We start from the raw sequence: 24,750 nt of genomic DNA on the forward strand, positions 1-24,750 counted from the left end.
TCCACTGATCATCCTTCAGATGTTTCTACAACTTTATTGGAGTCCACCTGTGGTAAATTCATTTGATTCGACATGATTTGGAAAGGTACACACCTGTCTATATAAGGTCCCACAGTTGACAGTGCATGTCAGAGCAGAACTCAAGCCATGAGGTCGACGGAATTGTCCGTAAAGCTCAGAGGCAGGATTGTGTCGAAGCACAGACCTTTGGCAGGCTACCAAAAAAAGTATTTAGCATTGAAGATCCCCAAGAACACAGTGGCCTCCATCATTCTTAAATTGAAGAAGTTTGGAACCACCAAGACTCTTCCTATAGCTGGCCGCCCGGCCAAACTGAGCAATCGGGGGAAAAGGGTCTTGGTCAGGGAGGTGACCAAGAACCTGATGGTCATTCTGACAGAGCTCCAGAGTTCCTCTTTGGAGATGGGAGAACCTTCCAGAATGACAACCATCTCTGCAACACTCCATCAATCAGGCCTTTATGGTAGAGTGGCTAGACGGAATCCATTCTTCAGTAAAAGGCACATGACAGCCCGCTTGGAGTTTGCCAAAAGGCACCTAAAGGACTCAGACCATGAGAAACAAGATTCTCTGGTCTGATGAAACCAAGATTTAACTCTTTGGCCTGAATGCCAAGCATCCCTTCAGGAGGAAACATGGCACCGTCCCTACGGTGAAGCATGGTGGTGGCAGCATCATGCCGTGGGGATGTTTTCAGTGGCAGGGACTGGGAGACTAGTCTGGGGGCAAACTACCTGCCCTCCAGGACACCTACAGCACCCAATGTCACAGAAAGGCCAAAAAGATAATCAAGGACAACTACCACCCGAGCCACTGCCTGTTCACCACGCTATCATCCAGAAGGCAAGGTCAGTACAGGTGCATCAAAGCTGGGGTCGAGAGACTGAAAAACAGCTTCTATCTCAAGGCCATCAGACTGTTAAACAGCCACCACTAGCACAGAGAGGCTGCTGCCTACATACAGACTTGAAAATCACTTGCCACTTTAATAAATGGAACAATAGTCAATTTAATAATGCCACTTTAATAATGTTTACTGTACATATCTTGCATTACCCATCTATAATAATAATAATAATATGCCATTTAGCAGACGCTTTTATCCAAAGCGACTTACAGTCATGCGTGCATACATTTTTTGTGTATGGGTGGTCCCGGGGATCGAACCCACTACCTTGGTGTTACAAGCGCCGTGCTCATCTCATATGTATATACTGTATTCTATACTATCTATTGCATCTTAGCCTATGCCACTCTGATAATGACATTGCTCATCCATATATTTATATATTCTTATTCCATTCCTTTACTTAGATTTGTGTGTATTAGGTTTTTGTTGTGGAACTGTTAGATATTACTTGCTAGATATTGCTTCACTGTCGGAACTAGAAGAACAAGCATTTCGCTACACTCGCAATAACATCTGCTAACCATGTGTATGTGACCAATAAATTTGATTTGATTTAGATTTGATTTGGATTGAGGGAAAGATGAACAGAGCAAAGTACAGAGAGATCCTTGATGAAAACCTGCTCCAGAGCGCTCAGGACCTCAGACTGGGGTGAAGGTTCACCTTCCTAAAGGACAACGACCCTAAGCACACAGCCAAGGCAACGCAGGAGTGGCTTCGGGACAAGTCTCTGAATGTCCTTGAGGGGCCCAGCCTGCGCCTGGACTTGAACTCGATCGAACATCTCTGGAGAGACCTGAAAATAGCTGTGCAGCGATGCTCTCCATCCAACCTGACAGAGCTTGAGAGGATCTGCAGAGAAGAATGGGAGAAACTCCCCAAATACAGGTGTGCCAAGCTTGTAGAGTAATACCCAAGAAGACTCGAGGCTATAATCGCTGCCAAAGGTGCTTCAACAAAGTACTGAGTAAAGGGTCTGAATACTTATGTAAATGTCATATTTCAGTTGTTTATTTTTAATAAATATGCCAAAAATTATGGGGTATTGTGTGTAGAGTGATGAGGGAAAAAAAGAATGTAATCAATTTTAGAATAAGGCTGTAACATAGCAAAATGTGGAAAAAGTCAATGGGTCTGAATACTTTCCAAATGCACTGCAACTGTCTGAAACTAAAACTCTCTGCCTGAAAACTATTATGACAAATTCACGCAATGTATTAAGACCATCTGTTAGGTCCTGCATGAGTCGATGACAGGCAACAAAAAATGTAGCGTTTTTTTGCGTTCTACAGTGTTAAGTCACTGAAATAGTATTTTTTAAATGGGGTTAGCATAGAAAGCTAAAACATGCACACTTTGGCATAGTATTAAGTGAATACACTGCAAAGACGCTCCCATATTTCAACGCTGAAGCTGTCCTATTATGGGTACGCTTCACATCTGCCTGAGCAAGTGTTTGCCCTCCCTGGCAAATCCACTTGGGCTGTAGACGCCAGTCAGTCAGTCACTATGGCATCACAGAAAGACCATATGAATATTTGTTTTGACAAAACAAACAACAAACAAAAAACTCTGATAATACTTTTATTTCCCTTTTGACCCACATTTTAATCACATAGACAATCAGGGGAAACCCAGAATATCCAAAGTGTTACATAAACACAAGCCACATGCAGGAACCAATGGGATTATCAAAGGGGAGGGGGGCGTTACTGCAGATCCAGGAATACCCACATGCAGGAAATCCCCGAATAGCAGCCCGCAATCACACACTATCGGTCACTGTGTCATCACAGAAAGACCATATTAATATTTGACAAAACAATACACACCGTGCCTTCCTTCTCAGAAACATTGGCAACTGTCAAATGGAGTGATGGTGAATACTTACTACAGAAAAACAGACGCTTTCAGTGCCAAGCCTTTATATGCCTCATGTTGTTGTTGTGCATAATCTGTGTGTGAGAGTGATAGAGAAGAAAAGAGAAAGATGCTTGGCATTGATGTTTCCACTATTTGTGTTCATGTTTTCATGTCTCTCTGTCTGACAGGGTAAGATGGGTGACATCGGACCGCAGGGACCTCCTGGCCCACCAGGACCTGAGGTAAGACAACAAACACTGATATCATTAAAGCCACACTCTGTTAGATGCGTGATATTACAGTCTGTAGCTTTAATGGCCATTGAGCTACTGATAAAGCTCAATATTCTGTCATAAACTTCTGTCATATCGTGCTATAAATGGTAAAACAAGTAAATCATGCAAACTGAACCAATCAAAAAAAAAAACATATCATCCTGATCTAAGCGTCTGTTGCTACACAGTGTTGTTATAGTCAAGTTCAAATTCTTGTTCTGTTGGGACCATATCGTATCCCTGTCCTATTACCTGTCAGAGATTAGATTGTTTCAAGTTCAAGTTTCAACTTTATTGTCCCAGAGGGAAATTGGTGGCAGAGATGAGATAGCAGAGATGGGATAGAGGAACGGCACTGAGACTGTCTGAGACTCTCTGCTCCATTAACTGTGTTCTGTCCGGAGGTCAGGTTGTAAACAGATACACTGGGAAAATACAACGGGACGGGATGGAAGTAACTGATCCTCCAGTCTAAACACAGACATGACCATAAAACACTATCACTACACTAACACCATAAAACCCTACAAGCCCCACATATCTCTCGGTATCTTTACTCTCTAATTAGACAGTGTGTAAAAGCAACTTGGGCACAGGTCCATATTAACTATAGTTATTGCCTTGCCTGATAGTGCCTCTGTACCTATCACTATGGTTGCTCACAGGTTGTGTCAGCTGAATATACACAAAGATACTCGCATAGATACACACACAGATAAGACAGTGTGTAGAAGCCATGGCCACAGGTCCAGTGTAGTGATTTTTTATGACTGCTCCATATCTATGTTTATGGCTGCTGCCTCCCTCCAAGGCCAGGTCATGTTCAGCTCCTGTCCTGGTCAATGAGACAGACACTTGTGTTTTTTATTAAGTTGAACATGTGCTGTTTATGACAGAATGTAAAAATTAGGTGAAATCAAACTTTTTTTTTTTTTTAACCAAGTTACACTTCTCAAAAGGCACTGAATTGGTGGAACAACCCATCTACTGTTTACATTTTCCCATCCAAAGAGGTTAAATAAAAATAATGACTATTGTAATTGCTTATTAAGTAACAGGGTTGACCGTAACAGGGTTGACTGTAACAGGGTTGATGATTTCAACTTAAAAAAATGAGCTGTAAATCCCCTCGTGAAAGGGGGAATGGAAGCTTGTTGTGTGCAACAGGGAGTGGCAATTGAATGCAAGCTTCACAGAAAAAATAAATGCTCGATCTGATCAATGTTCCACCACAAAACTCCAGCAAATGGCCAGAAACAGGAGAACCAGATCACCTACATTTACACTATCATTTTACTATTAGATGTTCAATGTTTCTTTTGAAATAAATATTTAAAAAGGAACAGTTTCACCATATTAAAATGAGAGTTCAGTTCACTTAACGCAGGTTGGCATTTATTGGGATGGCTCATGTACTGGAGGCAGCGCTGCAGGGTAGTCACTAGCTGGCACAGCCACAAAGTCATAAAATCTGATTTTAAACACAACCCTAACCTTATGAGGTATTCTTCAAGAATCAATGGGTACATATCATTCATTTATAAGTCTAAAAATTGATGTAGCAACTGCAGATTGACACTTTAAATGAAGACCAAGGGGCATGTATTTGTTTTCATACATTTTTAGAATATATAGCCATATTTTGACTTTGCAGTTGACCCATCTAGTCCAGGACAAGATTCATCCCAATAAACATCAACGTGGTCAGGCAAACAGGGTTGACAGACATAAATGAATCACTAATCACATGAAATAAATAATAATCTTCAGAAATGACTTTGTCAAAATAACAGAATAACTAGGGCTTTACAATGATGGTGAAACATGGATAAAGTGGCGGGGGGTTAAGTGGCTTAAAATCTTCCTAGAAGTCACAGAGGGTGCATGGAGCTCATGTCAAAATGATGAATTTTACACTTTAGCAAGTCTTTCTTTCATATAAAAAATCTGATTGATTAAATTCTCCATGTGGTCTATATTAAAGGGCAAATCATTTAATATAGGCTTTTAAAATTCAATATTGGTGCACAATTTCTACTTAAAATATGAAATGGACGCAAAAGGCACTCATTTCGTGGAACGACCCAGATAAGCAAACGATAGGACACAGTAGTGAACTTGGGGGACAGAGTCCAACCTGGGAGGACAGGACACACTCACCAAGCCAACTGAGCCATCTGAGGTATACATTTATAGCACTCCATAAATCCATCACAGAAATAGATAAAGTAAGCTTTCCTTCATCCCTGTGTCACATTGGTTTTGATTTACTCTCAGTCTAGCATATCTAACAGATAGCAGGAGATTAGGAAATTACCATTAAAGGGAATAAACAGATCCTGTAATGTTCTTGATGTGTGCATGTCATGTGAAACACATGTTTAATCAAACTGAATCCAACAATGTCTCACTTTCTTTATCGTCCATCCTAGAAATGTTAGAACTCTACATTATGGTCGTTGTATTTTACTGTTTGTTGCCTTGTCAAGATCAAGGAGCCCAGAAAGGTTCACTCCATTTAACACTCTTTGGCACTATTAAAATGCCACACCTGTAAATCTGATGGGTCGCCATCCATTACTCCCTCTCCCCCTCTCTCCCTCCCCCTTCTCTCGATCCCTATTCCCCTCTCTCCCTCCCCCTCTCACCCATCTCGTTCCCCCTCTCCTCCTCTCCCCCATCAACTCTCCCCCCACCACTCCAACCCCTCTACCCCTTTACCCCTCCCCCACCCCTGTTTTAACTGAGCCAGCCATGGCATACTGAGGCAGGTGTGTCTGACAGTCTTCAGCCAACATCTCTATCCATCACCCCCTTTACAACATGTTCCTATAAGACAGTTAAGCCCTGACTCTCTATAAATACATATTTATCACTGTTACCAACTGTGGCTTACAAAAGGGCAGTGTGCTCTCTATTCTCATAATTGAGAACCATAAATAAAGTAGTATATTTAAAAAAGAGGGTCAGTGGGTCCAAATGCATCCCTCTCCCCTGACCCTTACCCTGCCACGTATGGCAATGTACATGCATGTTGTCACGCTATGTGGATAATCCTACACTCTCTTTCTGTACGCAGACATACAGAAATTATGATGTTATAGAATGGAATATAAAGTAATTGTATACATTTAGGTGTGTTCAGGAGTTCAGGTGTGTCGTGTTAGATAAAGGTGTGGCATCAAACTTACACGATCACATCAGTCATGTGACTAATGATGTCAATCAAACAACTACAGTGGGGAAAAAAAGTATTTAGTCAGCCACCAATTGTGCAAGTTCTCCCACTTAGAAAAGATGAGAGAGGCCTGTAATTTTCATCATAGGTACACGTCAACTATGACAGACAAATTGAGAGAAAAAAAATCCAGAAAATCACATTGTAGGATTTTTAATGAATTTATTTGCAAATTATGGTGGAAAATAAGTATTTGGTCACCTACAAACAAGCAAGATTTCTGGCTCTCACAGACCTGTAACTTCTTCTTTAAGAGGCTCCTCTGTCCTCCACTCGTTACCTGTATTAATGGAACCTGTTTGAACTTGTTATCAGTATAAAAGACACCTGTCCACAACCTCAAACAGTCACACTCCAAACTCCACTATGGCCAAGACCAAAGAGCTGTCAAAGGACACCAGAAACAAAATTGTAGACCTGCACCAGGCTGGGAAGACTGAATCTGCAATAGGTAAGCAGCTTGGTTTGAAGAAATCAACGGTGGGAGCAATTATTAGGAAATGGAAGACATACAAGACCACTGATAATCTCCCTCGATCTGGGGCTCCACGCAAGATCTCACCCGTGGGGTCAAAATGATCACAAGAACGGTGAGCAAAAATCCCAGAACCACACGGGGGACCTAGTGAATGACCTGCAGAGAGCTGGGACCAAAGTAACAAAGCCTACCATCAGTAACACACTACGCCACCAGGGACTCAAATCCTGCAGTGCGAGACGTGTCCCCCTGCTTAAGCCAGTACATGTCCAGGCCCGTCTGAAGTTTGCTAGAGTGCATTTGGATGATCCAGAAGAGGATTGGGAGAATGTAATATGGTCAGATGAAACCAAAATATAACTTTTTGGTAAAAACTCAACTCGTCGTGTTTGGAGGACAAAGAATGCTGAGTTGCATCCAAAGAACACCATACCTACTGTGAAGCATGGGGGTGGAAACATCATGCTTTGGGGCTGTTTTTTCTGCAAAGGGACCAGGACGACTGATCCGTGTAAAGGAAAGAATGAATGGGGCCATGTATCGTGAGATTTTGAGTGAAAACCTCCTTCCATCAGCAAGGGCATTGAAGATGAAACGTGGCTGGGTCTTTCAGCATGACAATGATCCCAAACACACCGCCCGGGCAACGAAGGAGTGGCTTCGTAAGAAGCATTTCAAGGTCCTGGAGTGGCCTAGCCAGTCTCCAGATCTCAACCCCATAGAAAATCTTGGAGGGAGTTGAAAGTCTGTGTTGCCCAGCGACAGCCCCAAAACATCACTGCTCTAGAGGAGATCTGCATGGAGGAATGGGCCAAAATACCAGCAACAGTGTGTGAAAACCTTGTGAAGACTTACAGAAAACGTTTGACCTGTGTCATTGCCAACAAAGGGTATATAACAAAGTATTGAGAAACTTTTGTTATTTACCAAATACTTATTTTCCACCATAATTTGCAAATAAATTCATTAAAAATCCTACAATGTGATTTTCTGGATTTTTTTTCTCATTTTGTCTGTCATAGTTGACGTGTACCTATGATGAAAATTACAGGCCTCTCTCATCTTTTTAAGTGGGAGAACTTGCACAATTGGTGGCTGACTAAATACTTTTTTCCCCACTGTAGGTGGTTCCTTTTTAACTTATTTTTTTTGTATTTCACCCTGTCTTGTTTTCTCAGGGTTTTCCTGGAGACATCGGTGTGCCAGGCCCCAACGGCCCTCCTGGACCCAAGGTAAATAAAATAAAAAAGAGGCATGCACTGTTTCCACAACTCAACTCTATCCCAGACAACATACTTAATTTTGAGGATTAATGTGTATGTTTTCACTAATATCCTGTTCTGTTTCAGGGTCTCCAAGGTGCCAGAGGGCCACAGAGACCACCAGGGCCAAAAGGAATAGAGGTAAGACATTTTCATTCTCCTTTCAATCATCACTAAATAGATTACACTCAAAATACAGCACAGACACAACTAAACATGCAGCTAGCAAGCCAGGTCATTTGCATAAAATGAGTTAAGATAAGATAACGTGTTTGCATTTGATCATGAAATAGATGCGAGTTCATAGAATATGTTCATGCTCAGGATTTCAACCTGCCACCAGTATTGAGGCAGCATTGCTAGTTTCAGGCTGTGTTGCCAGGCTCAGATTGTGTGGAGTAGTCTCAGGGTATGTTCCACTGTACTGTATGATGTCATGATTCATCACTGGGTGCTAATAAAACAAGGCTGGCCAAGCCCGGGAGTTTTCCAGGCAGCAGTGGAAAATAAGAACGGAAGTCTTGGCAGTGTGTACAGTACGTACACCTTTCCATTGTGCTAGTGTTAGTTTTGGGACCCAACTCAAAGTTGGGAGGTGCCTCGCTCTCTCTCTCTCTCTCTCTTTCCATGCACAGAGTATTATTGCATAGTCTGCAAGAAAATGCTGTAGACTTCAATCACTATAGCATTGATGTAATTAACTTTCACTTAAAGTGATCAGAGAAAATGCCTCAAAGCAGAATGTTGTACAGTATGTAGTGGAGACAGAAATCAGGTATGCTTATCATTGTATTTATCAAGCGCTCCTTCAGGTATTGAACATGGAGAGAAACATCCAGGTGACTTTGATAGAGAGAACACAATGATTGATGGTAGGACACACACAGACACAAACACAGGCGCACACACACACACTGGAACACACAGGCTGTTGCATGACCTTTGTGGCATGAACATTAGTAGATCTGTGCATATGGGATGAGATGGGATGAGAAATTGGGATTGTTATTCAGCCAGTGTTACTGCCAGTGCCAAGTGATATTACCATATCCAGCTGTATGCAATGTATTGCACTGTGTTTAACAGTTTTACTGTGTTTTCAGGGTGATGAGGGACCCCTTGGCCCTCCTGGCGGTCCTGGCCCCACAGTAAGTGTCTTCAGCCTGCCATCCTATCACAACGTAGATACACCACTGTGCATGTTTTCCTGTTCGCCCCAACCTCCATCCTTCTCCAGGTGTTTCATATGTATTTGTTAATGCACTCAGGTGTTTTGACAGGAAGCAATTGAGATGAGATGTGATAAAAACAAGCGTGAGTATCCTGTAATCAACAGTATTTGTTTTCTTTTCTCAGGGTAGACCTGGGAGGAAAGGCTACATAGGCGAACCAGGCCCAGAGGGACTAAAGGTAAGAAGTTACTAACAGCTTGAATACTGTACATACCAGAGGAGGCTGGTGGGAGGCGATATGGGAGGACGGGCTCATTGTTTACGCTGGAATGGAATAAATGTAATGGAGTCAAACTTGTGGTTTCCATATGTTTGATGTGTTTGATACCGTTCCAAGATTCCATTCCAGCCATTACAATGAGCCCGTCCTCTTATAGCTCCTCCCATTAGCCTCCTCTGGTACATACAGTATTGGTCTGTTTAGACAAACGACCAGCCTCCCAGCCAACGTAATGTGAGTCGATCAAGTCCATTTGCTGATATGGTCGAGTGTGTGTTTGTCCAACCATCTCTTTCCATTGGCCTTCCACCCATGTTAAGTGTCTAATCGTGAGCTAGCTTTCCAGAATGATTCCAGAACAGTGAGCAATAACCAGGTTGACTAATTCCATTAAATCCTCATTTTTTTAAGAAAACACACTATCAAATCAACATGGCATGCTCACTACTCCTGAGGTCTTGGTTAAAAGTTTTTTCTTTAAGTTAACAAAAGGGTAGAATTCCAGACTTTTTTCTCATGTTACTTAATTAGAGCTAATTGGTGTGTACCAATGACTGTATACACTGAGTGTACAAAACATTAGGAACACCTTCCTAATATTGAGTTGCACCCTATTTTGCAATCAGAACAGCCTCAGTTCGTCGGGGCATGGACTCTACAAGATCTCGAAAGCATTCCACAGGGATGCTAACCCATGTTGACTCCAATGCTTCACACAGCAAGTTGTCTGGGTGTCCTTTAGGTGGTGGACCATTCTTGATACTCACAAACAGTACCAGTCAAAAGTTTGGACACACCTACTCATTCCAGGGTTTTTCTTTATTTTTACTATTTTCTACATTGTAGAATAATAGTGAAGACATCAAAACTATAAAATAACACATATGGAATCATGTAGTAACCAAAAAAAGTGTTAAACAAATCAAAGTAGCCACCCTTTGCCTTGATGACAGCTTTGCACACTTGGCATTTTCTCAACCAGCTTCATGAGGTAGTCAACTGGAATGCATTTCAATGAACAGGTGTGCCTTGTTAAAAGTTAATTTGTGGAATTTCTTTCCTTCTTAATGCGTTTGAGCCAATCAGTTGTGTTGTGACAAGGTAGGGGTGGTATACAGAAGATAGCCCTGTTTGGTAAAAGACCAAGTCCATATTATGGCAAGAACAGCTCAAATTAGCAAAGAGAAACGACAGTCCATTATTATTTTAAGACATGAAGGTCAGTCAATCCGGAAAATTTCAAGAACTTTTCAAGTTTCTTCAAGTGCAGTCGCAAAAACCATCAGGCGCTATGATGAAACTGGCTCTCATGAGGACCGCCACAGGACTGGAAGACCCAGAGTTACCTCTGCTGCAGAGGATAAGTTCATTAGAGTTACCAGCCTCAGAAATTGCAGCCCAAATAAATGCTTCACAGAGTTCAAGTAACAGACACATCTCAACATCAACTGTTCAGAGGAAACTGTGTGAATCAGGCCTTCATGGTCGAATTGCTGCAAAGAAACAACTACTAAAGGACACCAATAAGAAGAAGAGACTTGCTTGGGCCAAGAAACACGAGCAATGGACATTAGACCGGTGGAAATCTGTCCTTTGGACTGATGAGTTGAAATTTGAGATTTTTGGTTCCATCCGCAATGTCTTTGTGAGACGCAGAGTAGGTGAACAGATGATCTCTGCATGTGTGGTTCACACTGTGAAGCATGGAGGAGGAGGTGTGATGGTGTGAGAGTGTTTTGCTGGTGACACTGTCTGTGATTTATTTAGAATTCAAGGCACACTTAACCAGCATGGCTACCACAGCATTCTGCAGTGATACGCCATCCCATATGGTTTGTGCTTAGTGGGACTATCATTTGTTTTTCAACAGGACAATGACCCAACACACTTCCAGGCTGTGTAAGGGCTATCTGACCAAGAAGGAGAGTGATGGAGTGGTGCATCAGATGACCTGGCCTCCACAATCACCTGACCTCATCCCAATTGAGATGGTTTGGGATGAGTTGGACCGTAGAGTGAAGGAAAAGCAGCCAACAAGTGCTCAGCATATGTGGGAACTCCTTCAAGACTGTTGGAAAAGCATTCCAGGTGAAGCTGGTTGAGAGAATACCAAGTGTGTGCAAAGCTGTCATCAAGGAAAAGGGTGGCTACTTTGAAGAATCTAAAATCTTTTATTTGTTTAACACTTTTTTGGTTACTACATGATTCCATATGTGTTCTTTCATAATTTTGATGTCTTCACTATTATTCTACAATGTAGAAAATAGTAGAAATAAAGAAAAATCCTTGAATGAGTAGGTATGTCCAAACTTTTGACTGGTACTGTACATACAAACTATTGAGCGTGACAAACCCAGCAGCGTTGCAGTTCTTAACACACTCAAACAGGTGCGCCTGGCAGCTACTACCATACCCTGTTCAAAGGCACTTAAATATTTTGTCTTGCCCACTCTCCCTCTGAATGGCACATATACACAATCTATGTCTCAATTGTCTCAAGGCTTAAAAATCCTTCATTAAATTGTCTCCTCCCCTTCATTTAACATTTGACATCAATAAGGGATCAAAGCTTTCACAGAAAGAGCAGGTGTTCCTAATGTTTTTGTACACTCAAAACCATCGATCATGTGACATCGATCATTCATTCCTATGTGAAGACTCAACAGCGCATTGAAGCCAAATTAAGTCGGTTAAGATGGCGTCTCTTGGAGACATAACATACGCAGTTTGAGCTACTCCAGGAAGTGACTTTGCAGGCTAGCTCAGTGTTGCCACCTTTCATTGAGTAAATTGAGTTGAAGGCCGTCAGGGTACTGCAGGCTGCCATTAACAGCTAAATTATCCTTATAACTTCTTCTGTGTGCGATTTATAATAATCAGTTCAAGGACATACTGTACATCTGGTGTATTAGAAGCAATTATTAGTACTGTGATTTTCTTTAAAAAATGAAAATATTTACATGATGATTGACCACGAAGTTGGCCATTTTTCCATTCCACTATAATGGGGGATCCTGTTTTCTACTAAAAATGCATGCAGTACCAAGATCGGCCTTGAACTTCCATTGCTTCAATGAAAGGAACAGTCGGTTTCCCCTGGTGTGTACCCAGCACAATGCCTTGTGCCATCGTCTTCATTGCTACACAATGTAGCAGAGGTTTATCAATAGGAATTACACTTTAGTGTTTTCCTCTGAATGCCATGCAGTAAGTCAGTGTCCCTGTGTTTGTGAATTGGGTACTTGAGTTAGTTCAACGTGGGGCTGGTTGGTTCTCTAATAAATGTGTTGAACCTCATTAAGAACGAGAAGGAATTCTCCTTGGGCTGTCATTAGAGCATAATGGCAACCCACAGGAGTGAAAGAAACGGAAGAAATCAAGAGCATTTCCATGTGTGCAAGCTATTGATCATGTGGCGGTGCAACCAACGGCTGGATCTTAATATCTTAACACACAGAAATCTAGCTAACTAATATTCTGTTTTGATGTTCTGGTTTTCAGGGGGAGACGGGGGAACTTGGCGGCGTTGGAAAAAACGGACCGCAAGTGAGTCTGGTGTTTTGAGCTGACTATGCATACATGAAAACACGGCAGAGCTAGTGGCAAGATGAGATACTTCCAATTCGTTAATATACAGTAATTGGAATAAGTAATTAAGCCACTACTTCCTGCCGAGATCATGAAGGTTTTCATAATGTTTTCCCTATCCCCATAGTATAGGAAGAACGTTGATGTAGAGTGGTTGGTTGGCTTTCATTAGTCTGACTGCAGTGATGGAGATGGAGATGTAAGGGTCCTTAAGTGGTTTAGTAGAGTAGGGAGGTGGAGGAAGGAGGAGGGAAAGGATAAAGGAGGAATTGATTGAGGCAAAGAGGTAGAGGGGGTGATGGAGGTAGATGAGGGGGTGATGGAGGATGAATAGGGAGGAGGAGGAAGAGTAGGAGGCAGGAGCATAGAGGAAGCTACATTAGTATTTTTTATGTCTTGCTGGTATCCTTCTGACCTACAGTTAATGTCCTAGAGAGGGATTTGCTCCATGCATAAAATGAGTGTGTTTCTATCCAGAAATTGGCAGACCACCGCTGTAGAGTATAAAATCCTCTTAAGGATCGGACAATTTTCGCCTAAAATGACATATCCAAATCTAACTGCCAGTAGCTCAGGACCTGAAGCAAGGATATGCATATTATTGATACCATTTGAAAGGAAACACTTTGAGGTTTGTGGAAATGTGAAATTAATATAGGAGAATATAACACATTAGATCTGGTAAAAGATAATACAAACAAAAAAACATGTGTTTTCTATGGTTTTTGTTTTTTTCATCATCTTTGAAATGCAAGAGAAAGGCCACATTTTCAAGTACATAACTATTGAGAACACACAAAAATCATATGGTAATACAACATTTTAGTTTTCACACTCCCAGGAATGTCATACATGATGGATCATTAGTATATACACTAACTTTCACACATCTAGATGGACGGGTGGGGTGGGTGTGGAGCCAGAGACAGCAGGGGTTCAAACTGTAGAACCCAGTTCCTACATTTTAATATAAAAAATGATTTTATTAAACAAAACTATGCTACATTTTTATCTCTGGGACCCTCAGGATGACAAATCAGAGCAAGATTACTGAATGTAAGTAAATTATTTACCTTCAGAGGTGAATGTATCTAAGTCGTTTGTGCTAAGTCTTTTTTTTTGTGCACTCTCCTCAAACAATAGCATGGTATTTTTTCACTGTAATAGCTACTGTAAATTGGACAGTGCAGTTAGATTAACTAGAATGTAAGCTTTCTGCCCATATAAGACATGTCTATGTCCTGGAAAGTTTGCTGTTACTTACAACAGTCATGTTAATCACATTAGCGCACGTTAGCTCAACCGTCCCGTATACGGGACACCGATCCCGTAAAGGATAAGGAGCTCCAGTGAGTGATGTTCTGTGGAAGTGACCTCATTTTGGGCTTGCATTCGTTTGTTTGTGCGAGACCCAATTGTTTGGGGGGTAAAAATGTATCTTCAAGGAAACTAAATGCATAACTGGACTCTTGTTGTTGCCCTTAGCAACATACACAAACTGTAAAAGTATACAGTACAAATGCACTACAAAAAAAAACTATGACGATACAGATGTTTGGACAGTGTCTGAATCAATCTATGATAATCAATCTTCATTCATCAATAACATGTATTTTAATGGCTCCACTACTAATGGAACAAAAACATCAGTGGCCCGACTATTTTTCGAAAACATCTGTGGAACAATACAATCACTTTGGATTGGTCTAATTAACTGCAAAACTGCAATGTTTCAAAAGTCTGTCTTTGTTATTTTATGGTCCGGATAGTCTTCTGATACTCAATACAAATACAACAACATGTTTTCCCATGCAAGAAATCCACACACAAGCCTCCCTTACATCTCATATCTTAATGCATTATGCCTCTCTGTGTTCATCAGGCCCCTTAATGCTAATATTTGCAGTGTGTGCGTTGTGGAACCCACTGCTACCGAACAAGCCTTGTGTGCGTCTGACAGTTTGCATCCCAAATGGCATGCCCTACATAGTGCACTACTTTTTACCAGAGCCCTATGTAGCCCTATGTAGGAAATAGGGTGCCATTTGGGACACATACCTTTTGTTGCGTAGTAGAGCACATATGAGAGGGATTAACCACTTACCACAGACTGTCGCTAGCGAGCTAGGGACCTTTGAAGCCAAGGAGAAGCCAAAATATTAGCTTGGAAACACATGGAGTCTCTAATGAAGGCCATTACATCACTTTCCAAATAAATACGATCTGGAAGGTCTGAGAGAGACTGTGATAGGTTGGCTAACTGCAGGTTAGCCCTGGGTCAGGATATTCATGAGCTGTTTGTGTTTGTGTTCCCTAAGGCTTTATTGTGTCACCTAGAGAGCCCTTACTGCAACATGTTGCCCATAAAGCGTTTGAACCGATTTATTGGGAGTTTTTATGATATGCTGTATTTTTTACGAAATTGGATTGGCCCGTCAAGTGTTCCATTTCAGGGTGACCCTCCAATCAAATCACAGTAATAAAAAATGAAATGCCTCTGAATTGAATCGCTGCTGAGGGCATTGACAGGTTCGTGGTTTGCGTTGAAACATGTTTTTAATGCTGTCTTTACAGTACACTCACACACGATACTCATGTTCACCTGTTGTGAGTATATGAGAGAGAGCGAGAAAGAGAAAGTGCCAGAGACTAGTAGCACTTGACAACAGAGAATGTCTTCATTCTCTTGTACAGTACCTATAATGGTTATTTCAGTCTTTCTCCTTGGCTGCGGCTCTGCTCTTCTCATAACCTTCACTGTGACATACAGCTGAACCCAGGGCTGAGAAAGCAGACAGAGACACACACCTGAGAAAGCAGATCGCTGCAGACTGAGCTCTAAAACTGAAAGCCCCATCTGAAGAGGCCCTGTCATAGAGGGAAAGCCCTTGAACCAGTTTCCTACAGTTAAACATACAGGATACTATGCTTGGGGGGTATCCAGATTGTCATACCTTCATACCGACCTTGTGCCATACCGGGATATTCGGTAATGCAGGCACTGAACACAAAGGGCGCTATTTTCTAACCCCACTGCCTCTGTAATCCGAACGTTAGCAATGCTAACAAGTTCATGTCAAATCCCGTAGCGAATACTAACTAAATGCTAAACGATCGCATTGCGAACATTTTATACAGTCTCTGACCTAAACTATTTTCAGGAAAGGCTTCGCAGCTCATAAAGTTATACAAGTAACTAAAAAATGCTACACACAGTTTGCTGCAAAAACTGTAAGACTGGCTAATAGCTTCTACCCCCAGACCATCAGGCTGCTGAATATCCACCACTAGTCAGCTACCTGCTCCCCCTGTCCCCCTCCTGCCCCCTGGACTTCCCCCTCCCCCACCGGTGTCTCGTCGTCGTGTGCTTGTAAACAAACACCACTTGACTGGAGCCTCCCGGTAAGCTTCATAATGAAAATGTATGCGACAGGTGAAATGAAGAACGCAATCTTCTTTATCTCCTAACGTATTGCACAAGTTGACTGCAGGTATTTATTTAAAAAGTATCTACAAACATTCAAATGTATTTAAAAACTTCTAAGAAATAGTTTCAACGGTATTGACGGTATTGAAAAACCATCCCATGGCTATTTCCAAATACCCGGTGTACGGAGTATATGGTATACCGCCATGTTGTCCCACTTCATGCCTCAATTAAGGGATTAGTGTTCCCATGCCTCCAGGCTGCCTGCCTTTACTCACAGACACTACAGTACAAATCAGTTGCCTGCATGCTTGGGGCTATGCTGGGACTTATACCTTACAGTAGAGATGTGTTCTACGGTTGCCTACTGTGTTTTCATAAGCTAGCTTGTTGTTTATTGTATACATTAGAACAGACAGGAATGTACATACTCTTATCACAATGGCTGTGGATGATTAAGACTCCCATCCATACACTGGAGTGTTCAGAGACTCTCAACTGTCACACACAGGAGTGTTCAGAGGACGCAGTGTACTGTACAGAACTGCAGTGTCTGTCTGTGTGTGTCTTTCGCACCATATTGCCCCAGCCCCAGCATCCTCTCTGTTTAGCAACTGCCAGATGGCATTGGCTTTAGATTTTCCAGGTAAACCTCCCTTCTTCATCCCCCTTTTTCCTCCCCTCCTCCTCTCCCTCTTCCTTTCATCCCATCTACAACTAATGCAGTCCAGAAGTGTGGTCTCATTCTGACTCTGTGTATGTCTCTGTCTGTCCCGATCCCCGCTCTACACATCCCTCTTCTCAGACTCAGACTGGAGTTCTACACACTACATCCAACCTGCCACAGATCTGGCCTGTCTCTGTCAAACACACCACTTATTGAGTAACTAAGACATGATGGGGAAAGATAGAACATAGATTGGGAAAAATACAAGAAATGTAGCCACAAAAAAACACACGTTGTCTAAGTACAGTACGTCTCTTGTACAAGAATGAAAAATGGGTCATGCAAATTTGCCTCATACATAGTAAGACAACCACAGTGACCACACTGGGTTTAGCGGTTTACCAGACTAGGGATATGTTTTCACCAGCCTCCAACTATTCTTTCCAGGATGCACTGGGGCAAGAGACGCTGCTCCTCACATATCCTATCTGCTCCTCTCCTCTCCGTAGACTCTGGTGCTGGGCCAAACCTCAGCCCTTAATCCAGATGACTGATCTGGAAGTGATTACTCTCTTCACATGGATTCTCATTTTTACATTAGCCAGCGTTCTCTTTGTTAGCAAACGGTCATCAGGTGTTAGGCGAAGGTCAGTGGGATGTTGGATCACTCTTATAGCTAGAGTATAACTCTGCTGCTGTAGGCCTACTTCATAAGGCTGGGTGGCAGAACACATTATAGAATCAGCCCTGGTTAAATGGTGGATACAGCAGTATACTTTATTTACTCAAGATTGGTTGGAATAACACACAGTAGAGTCAGGTTAATTCCATGGATATAGTAGTGTATATGAAGCAAACAAAGGTGATATGCACATTCCAAACTTTAGAAAACTGCTGCTGTTAAAAAAATATACTATAAATAAAGAAATTAGAGGCCCTTAAAAACAAAATGCTCCCCCAATAATATACCATGTACACTATATATACAAAGGTATGTGGACACCCTTTCAAATGAGTGGATTCGGTTATTTCAGTCACACCCGTTGCTGACAGCTGTATAAAATCGAGCACACCGCCATGCAATCTCCATAGACAAACATTGGAAGTAGAATGGCCTTACTGAAGAGCTCAGTGACTTTCAATGTGGCACTGTCATAGGATGCCATCTTTCCAACAAGTCAGTTCTGCCCTGCTAGTGCTGTTATTGTGAAGTGGAAACGTCTAGGAGCAACAACGGCTCAGCCATGAAGTGGTAGGCCACACAAGCTCACAGAACCGCACTGCCGAGTGCTGAAGCGCGTAGTGTGTAAAAATCGTCTGTCCTCAATTGCAACACTAACTACCGAGTTCCAAACTGCCTCTGGTAGTTTCAAATGTCAGCACAAGAACTGTTCGTCGGGAGCTTCATGAATTGGTTTCCATGGCCTAGCAGCCGCACACAAGCCTAAGATCACCATGCGCAATGCCAAGCGTCGGCTGGAGTGGTGTAAAGCTCGCAGCCATTGGACTCTGGAGCAGTGGAAACGCGTTCTCTGGCGTGATAAATCACGCTTCACCATCTGTCAGTCCGACGGACTAATCTGGATTTGTCAGGAGAATGCTACCTGCCCCAATGCATAGTGCCAACTGTAAAGTTTGGTGGAGGAGCAATAATGGTCTGGGGCTGATTTTTATTGGTTTGGACTAGGCCCCTTAGTTCCAGTGAAGGGAAATCTTAACGCTACATCATACAATGACATTGTAGACAATTCTGTGCTTCCAACTTTGTGGCAACAGTTTGGGGAAGGCCCTTTCCTGTTTTAGCATGACAATGCCCCCGTGCACAAAACGAGGTCCATACAGAAATGGTTTGTTGAGATCGGTGTGGAAGAACTTGACTGGCCTGCACAGAGCCCTGACCTCAACCCCATCGAACACCTTTCGGATGAATTGGAATGGCGACTGCGAGCCAGGCCGAATTGGCCATCATCAGTGCTCGACCTCACTAATGCTCTTGTGGCTGAATGGAAGCAAGTCCCCGCAGCAATGTTCCAACATCTAGTAGAAAGCCTTCCCAGAAGAGTGGAGGCTGTTATAGCAGCAAAGACGGGACGTACTCCATGTTAATGGCCATGATTTTGGAATGAGATGTTCAACGAGCTGGTGTCCACATACCTTCCGGCATATACACATACAATGTATATGCCGCTCATTTCTTTATCTACAGCAGTGTATAGCCTAGGAATATGGCTTGTGAATATTGTGAAGGCATTTGACTGCATTGCCTCATTACTTTTTTAACAACATAAAACATTGCTTGTATAAATTAATTACATTGTTCATTTTTATGTGCTCATCTTCATTGAGGGATTTTCCCCCTGGTTCCTTCATGTAATTTCCTTTTACAAGCATGTGATAGCAGTGGTTTCCCCATCCTTACATAGTTCTCTCTCTCTCTCTCTCTCTCTCTCTCTCTCTCTCTCTCTCTCTCTCTCTCTCTCTCTCTCTCTCTCTCTCTCTCTCTCTCTCTCTCTCTCTCTCTCTCTCTCTCGCTCTCTCGCTCTCTCGCTCTCTCGCTCGCGCTCTCTCGCTCTCTCGCTCTCGCTCTCGCTCTCGCGCTCTCTCGCTCTCTCGCTCTCTCGCTCTCTCGCTCTCTCGCTCTCTCGCTCTCTCGCTCTCTCTCTCTCTCTCTCTCTCTCTCTCTCTCTCTCTCTCTCAGGGTCCAGCGGGCCTGATCGGGACGTCAGGGGGAGTAGGAGATGCCGGTGAAAAGGTAGCATTTTTTGGGGGGGCCATTAGGCTGTCAAAATACATCAGCCAGACGCTCAGAGCCAGGCAGACAGACAGACAGATTTAAACAAACACGGAACACCCTCACGTCTTCAACAATGATTTCACAAACATCACCCAGCCATTGCTGTGTTCCTACTGCCTAGATTTCAACATTCCCAAGTTCTCTCATGTCGCCCCGCTCCTCCGCACACTCCACTGGCTTCCAGTCAAAGCTCATATCCACTACAAGACCATGGTGCTTACCTACAGAACAGCACGAGGAACTGCCCCTCCCTACCTTCAGGCTCTGCTCAAACCCTATACCCCAACCCAAGCCACCTCTGGTCTCTTGGCCCTCCCACCCCAACGGGAGGGCAGCTCTCTCCCCCAACCCCCCCAAAAATAGATAAATTACCTGAACCGGCACTTGCACTTGACCCCCCCACACACACACACATTCCCCCAAAATGCAGCATCATATGATGCAAACTGAAAATATTTTGAAAGTTACATATCTTCAAAACTTGATTGCTGACAAGCAACACATTTTGGGACTATGTCCAGAATGGACTAATGAAACAAATACCAAAATATAGTTTTTGGTTGGAGTTTTCCTTTAAGGCCCACATATTTAAAGCCATCACTTGTGTGTTTAGGAGGCTCTCCCATAGCGTATCACTCTAGTTTCAAGGCCTGGGTTTATGAGCTGTAAGTGCAGCAGTGGGTGGTGGGGTTTGACGTATGGAAGTTAATAATAATAATTTGGTGGGTGCTTATATTTATCTGAATTATAAATTTGTTTTTTGCTTATCCCAACTCTCCCTGAGAGTGGGGTCACGGCCTGGGTCATTTATCAACGGCGACCCTGGAGCAATTAGAGTTAAGTGCCTTGCTCAAGGACACATGAACAGATGTTTTACCTTATCGGCTCAGGGATTCGAACGTTGGTTACTGGCCTAACGCTCTAACCGATAGACTACCTGCTGCCCCATTGAGGTTGGTTCAGCGGTTAATGATCCCTCTCCTCCCCTGTGTCTTCTGTTTCTCAGGGAGACCGTGGTCCTGCAGGTCCATTGGGTCCTCCTGGCGAGAAGGGATCCAGGGTAAGTTCAGAACGTCTATATATGCACCACTTAGCGAGGGTGTCTGGAACCGTTCCACTAGTGGCAGGTTGACTGCTTAGTCCCAGCCTCTAAGGTGTTTGGAGGCAAATCAAAAGCACTTGTCTTGTTATCTCTGGTTCTGTCTTGTCTGTGAATGATCAACTGTAAATCTGAACCCCGTATGCATTGCATGTCAGTGTATGATGTAGCTACTGTAGTTGTGGTCCATCTCTGAGTAGGAATGCTTTTCCATATATTTGACTTTCAGGTCTGAGTACCTGTCTTAGTGTTCTGTATATTGTCATTGAGTGATTCCTCATGAAACCAGGACACAAATTGTCATTTGGGAGGAAGGATTGTTGACATATATTTGACATTTGTAATTAAAAGTATGATGGAAAATTTACCAAAGTTGCAATATTTATGACATTTTGGCCTTACCCAGGCCAACATAATGTTTCATCTATAGGTGCTACAAAGCAAAAATGTGTGTCATATGAAGCTTTACCGCTTACTCTGTTATATGAGTAGTATTTTGATTTCAATAAAATAAATACGTATATACAGCACCAGTCAAAAGTTTGGACACATATACTCATTCAAGGGTTTTCTTTATTTTTACTATTTTCTACATTGTAGAATAATAGTGAAGAGATCAAAACTATGAAATAACACATATTGAATCATGTAGTAACCAAACCAAGTGTTAAACAAATCAAAATATATTTTATATTTGAGATTCTTCAAAGTAGTAATTTTCTACATTGTAGAATAATAGTGAAGACATCAAAACTAGGAAAAATAACACAAGTGTTAAAAAATATATGTTATATTTGAGATTCTTCAAAGTAGCAACCCTTTGCCTTGATGACAGCTTTGCACACTCTTGGCATGCTCTCAACCAGCTTCACCTGGAATGCTTTTCCAACAGTCTTGAAGGAATTCCCACATATGCTGAGCACTTGTTGGCTGCTTTTCCTTCACTCTGCGGTCCAACTCATCCCAAACCATCTCAATTGGGTTGAGGTCAGATGATTGTGGAGGCCAGGTCATCTGATGCAGCACTCCATCACTCTTCCTCTGGGCCAAATAGCCCTTACACAGCCTGGAGGTGTGTTTTGGGTCATTGTCCTGTTGAAAAACAAATGATAGTCCCACTAAGTGCAAACCAGATGGGATGGCGTATCGCTGCAGAATGCTGTGGTATCCATGCTGGTTAAGTGTGCCTTGAATACTAAATAAATCACTGACAGTGTCACCAGCAAAGCACCCCACACCATCACACCTCCTCCTCCATGCTTCACGGAGGGAACCACACATGCAGAGATCATCCGTTCACCTACTCTGCGTCTCACAAAGACACAGCGGTTGGAACCAAAATCTCAAATTGACAGATTTCCACCGGTCTAATGTCCATTGCTTGTGTTTCTTGGCCCAAGCAAGTCTCTTCTTCTTATTGGTGTCCTTTAGTAGTGGTTTCTTTTCAGCAATTCAACCGAAAGCCTGATTCACATAGTCTCCTCTGAACAGTTGGTTGAGATGTGTCTGTTACTTGAGCTCTGTGAAGCATTTATTGGGCTGCAATCTGAGGTGCAGTTAACTCTAATGAACTTATCCTCTGCAGCAGAGGTAACTCTGGGTCTTCCTTTCCTGTGGCGGTCCTCATGAGAGCCAGTTCCATCATAGCGCTTGATGGTTTTTGTGACTGCACTTGAATAATCTTTCAAAGTTATTGAAATGTTCTGTATTGACTGACCTTCATGTCTTAAAGTAATGATGGACTGTCGTTTCTCTTTACTTATTTGAGCTGTTCTTGCCATAATATGGACTTGGTCTTTCACCAAATAGGGCTATCTTCTGTATACCAACCCTACCTTGTCAAAACACAACTGATTGGCTAAAATGCATTAAGAAGGAAAGACATTTCACAAATTAACTTTTAACAAGGCACACCTGTTCATTGAAATGCATTCCAGGTGACTACCTCATGAAGCTAGTTGAGAGAATGCCAAGAGTGTGCAAAGCTGTCATTAAGGCAAAGGGTGGCTACTTTGAAGAACCTCAAATATAAAATATATTTTGATTTGTTTAACACTTGGTTTGGTTACTACATGATTCAATATGTGTTATTTCATAGTTTTGATCTCTTCACTATTATTCTACAATGTAGAAAATAGTAAAAATAAAGAAAAACCCTTGAATGAGTAGGTGTGTCCAAGCTTTTGACTGGTACTCTATATGAATATTGAAATATATGAACGTAACTATTGAAAAAACAAAACATTTTATTTGTCTAATTTCTCAATATTATTGTTGAACATAATATACTCTTTGGGCATATCAGAGTTCCAGAGTAGGGTCTCTGCTAGTTTTAAAGTGAATGTAAACAATCACACGGCTCTCCTTTCACATGTATCATTGCACATCCTGCAAATTACTAGATTGCTTGCAACTTGGATCATAAAAGTATCAGAGATCCAACTTGAACATTGATATGCCCCTGGAGTATATTATGTTCAACAATATATTGAACAATTTGCCAAATCAACAATTAGTTTTTCCAATATTCATACATAATTTCTTTTAAATGTTATTGAAATCAAAATACTACGAATCTCAATTGGAGCCTCCAGGTTCTTAGTCCTTTATATTGTTAGTATGAATGCTGTGTTCCAGCTCTTCCCCTTGGGTGCTCTGTGAATGATCTTCTCTTCTGTAGCTCTCTGTCTGTGACCTGTGTCTCTGTCTCCCTTTGGTTATGCCCTGTCTGTCTGTGATCGCTGTAGTGTAGCTGAGCTCTTTGGGTGCTGTCCTGTTCTGTTGTGTATGTCTGGAAAAAGAGACAGAGAGGTGCTGGCCCATGTCATGTTCTTAGCTGGCCTATGGCCTGTGGTGGACAGATAGACAGACAGCTCCAGGTTTGTGGATTTGGTTCCCTTTCCTGTGCTCCCTGCCTGGCTGGCTCCCTGGCTTGCCGGCAGCAGCCCATTCTGTCTGTCTGTGGGATAAGTGATGGTGACCCTGGCCAAACCTTCCTGTCCTGTAACACAGCCACACTGCCGAGGAGCAGAACCACAAAGTCAAGGGCTTCAAGAATAATTCAGTGTTGATGTAAACCTTGTCAAGATTGTTTTGTTTTGAGATGATGGGATGGAGTTTCTCTTTAAATATGTTTTTGCTGAGCTCAGCAATTTTCTGTTAGTTTACTGTTGGCATACTTCTGTACAACGTTGGACACACACTGCTCCCTGTACTAAACAGAAATCTTGGTCCTGTTCCTTTCTCTTGTTGTGGCGCTCTCTGGCCTGAATTTGAGCTTAGTGCGCTGAAGGGGAGACGCTTCTCAATCAATGAAGGAAAAATTACATGGCCCCAGTCCACTAGAATTAACATCTTCCTTTGCATATGGATTTCTGCACATAATTCACTTTTCTCTCTAACTGTCTGTCCTTTATTGTGTTTTCTGTTTTGGTTCAAGGGGTATCCAGGCATACCAGGAGGTCCCGGTGACGTCGGTCTGCAAGGCCCACTTGTAAGTGTTCATCAACTTGGATATGAACTGTGTTTGGATCCCAATTTATAGAATGTTAGGATGGTTTTCTCTCTCTCTCTCGCGCTTGTGGGAGAAGAGTTATCTTTTCCTCCTCCCAGTTGGGCTTGTGACACATAAATTATGAACTTAATGGAGTGAAGAGATTAAATACATTGACTCCCC

The 24,750-nt window shown here is 42.4% G+C and overlaps 1 protein-coding gene across 1 annotated transcript in view; it reads left to right on the plus strand.

Annotated features, from left to right (window-relative positions):
• The window catches only part of LOC123481951 (collagen alpha-1(XXIV) chain), a 165,405-nt gene that overhangs the window by 140,001 nt on the left and 654 nt on the right, over positions 1-24,750 (plus strand). The window contains exons 19-27 of the mRNA XM_045207737.1: positions 2,983-3,036; positions 7,964-8,017; positions 8,135-8,188; positions 9,151-9,195; positions 9,404-9,457; positions 13,001-13,045; positions 19,880-19,933; positions 20,982-21,035; positions 24,514-24,567. Coding sequence (XP_045063672.1) covers positions 2,983-3,036; positions 7,964-8,017; positions 8,135-8,188; positions 9,151-9,195; positions 9,404-9,457; positions 13,001-13,045; positions 19,880-19,933; positions 20,982-21,035; positions 24,514-24,567 — 468 coding nt within the window. The remainder of the gene's footprint in view (positions 1-2,982; positions 3,037-7,963; positions 8,018-8,134; positions 8,189-9,150; positions 9,196-9,403; positions 9,458-13,000; positions 13,046-19,879; positions 19,934-20,981; positions 21,036-24,513; positions 24,568-24,750) is intronic.

The sequence above is a fragment of the Coregonus clupeaformis genome, chromosome 26, assembly GCF_020615455.1.
Source record: "Coregonus clupeaformis isolate EN_2021a chromosome 26, ASM2061545v1, whole genome shotgun sequence".
Taxonomy (NCBI): domain Eukaryota; kingdom Metazoa; phylum Chordata; class Actinopteri; order Salmoniformes; family Salmonidae; genus Coregonus; species Coregonus clupeaformis.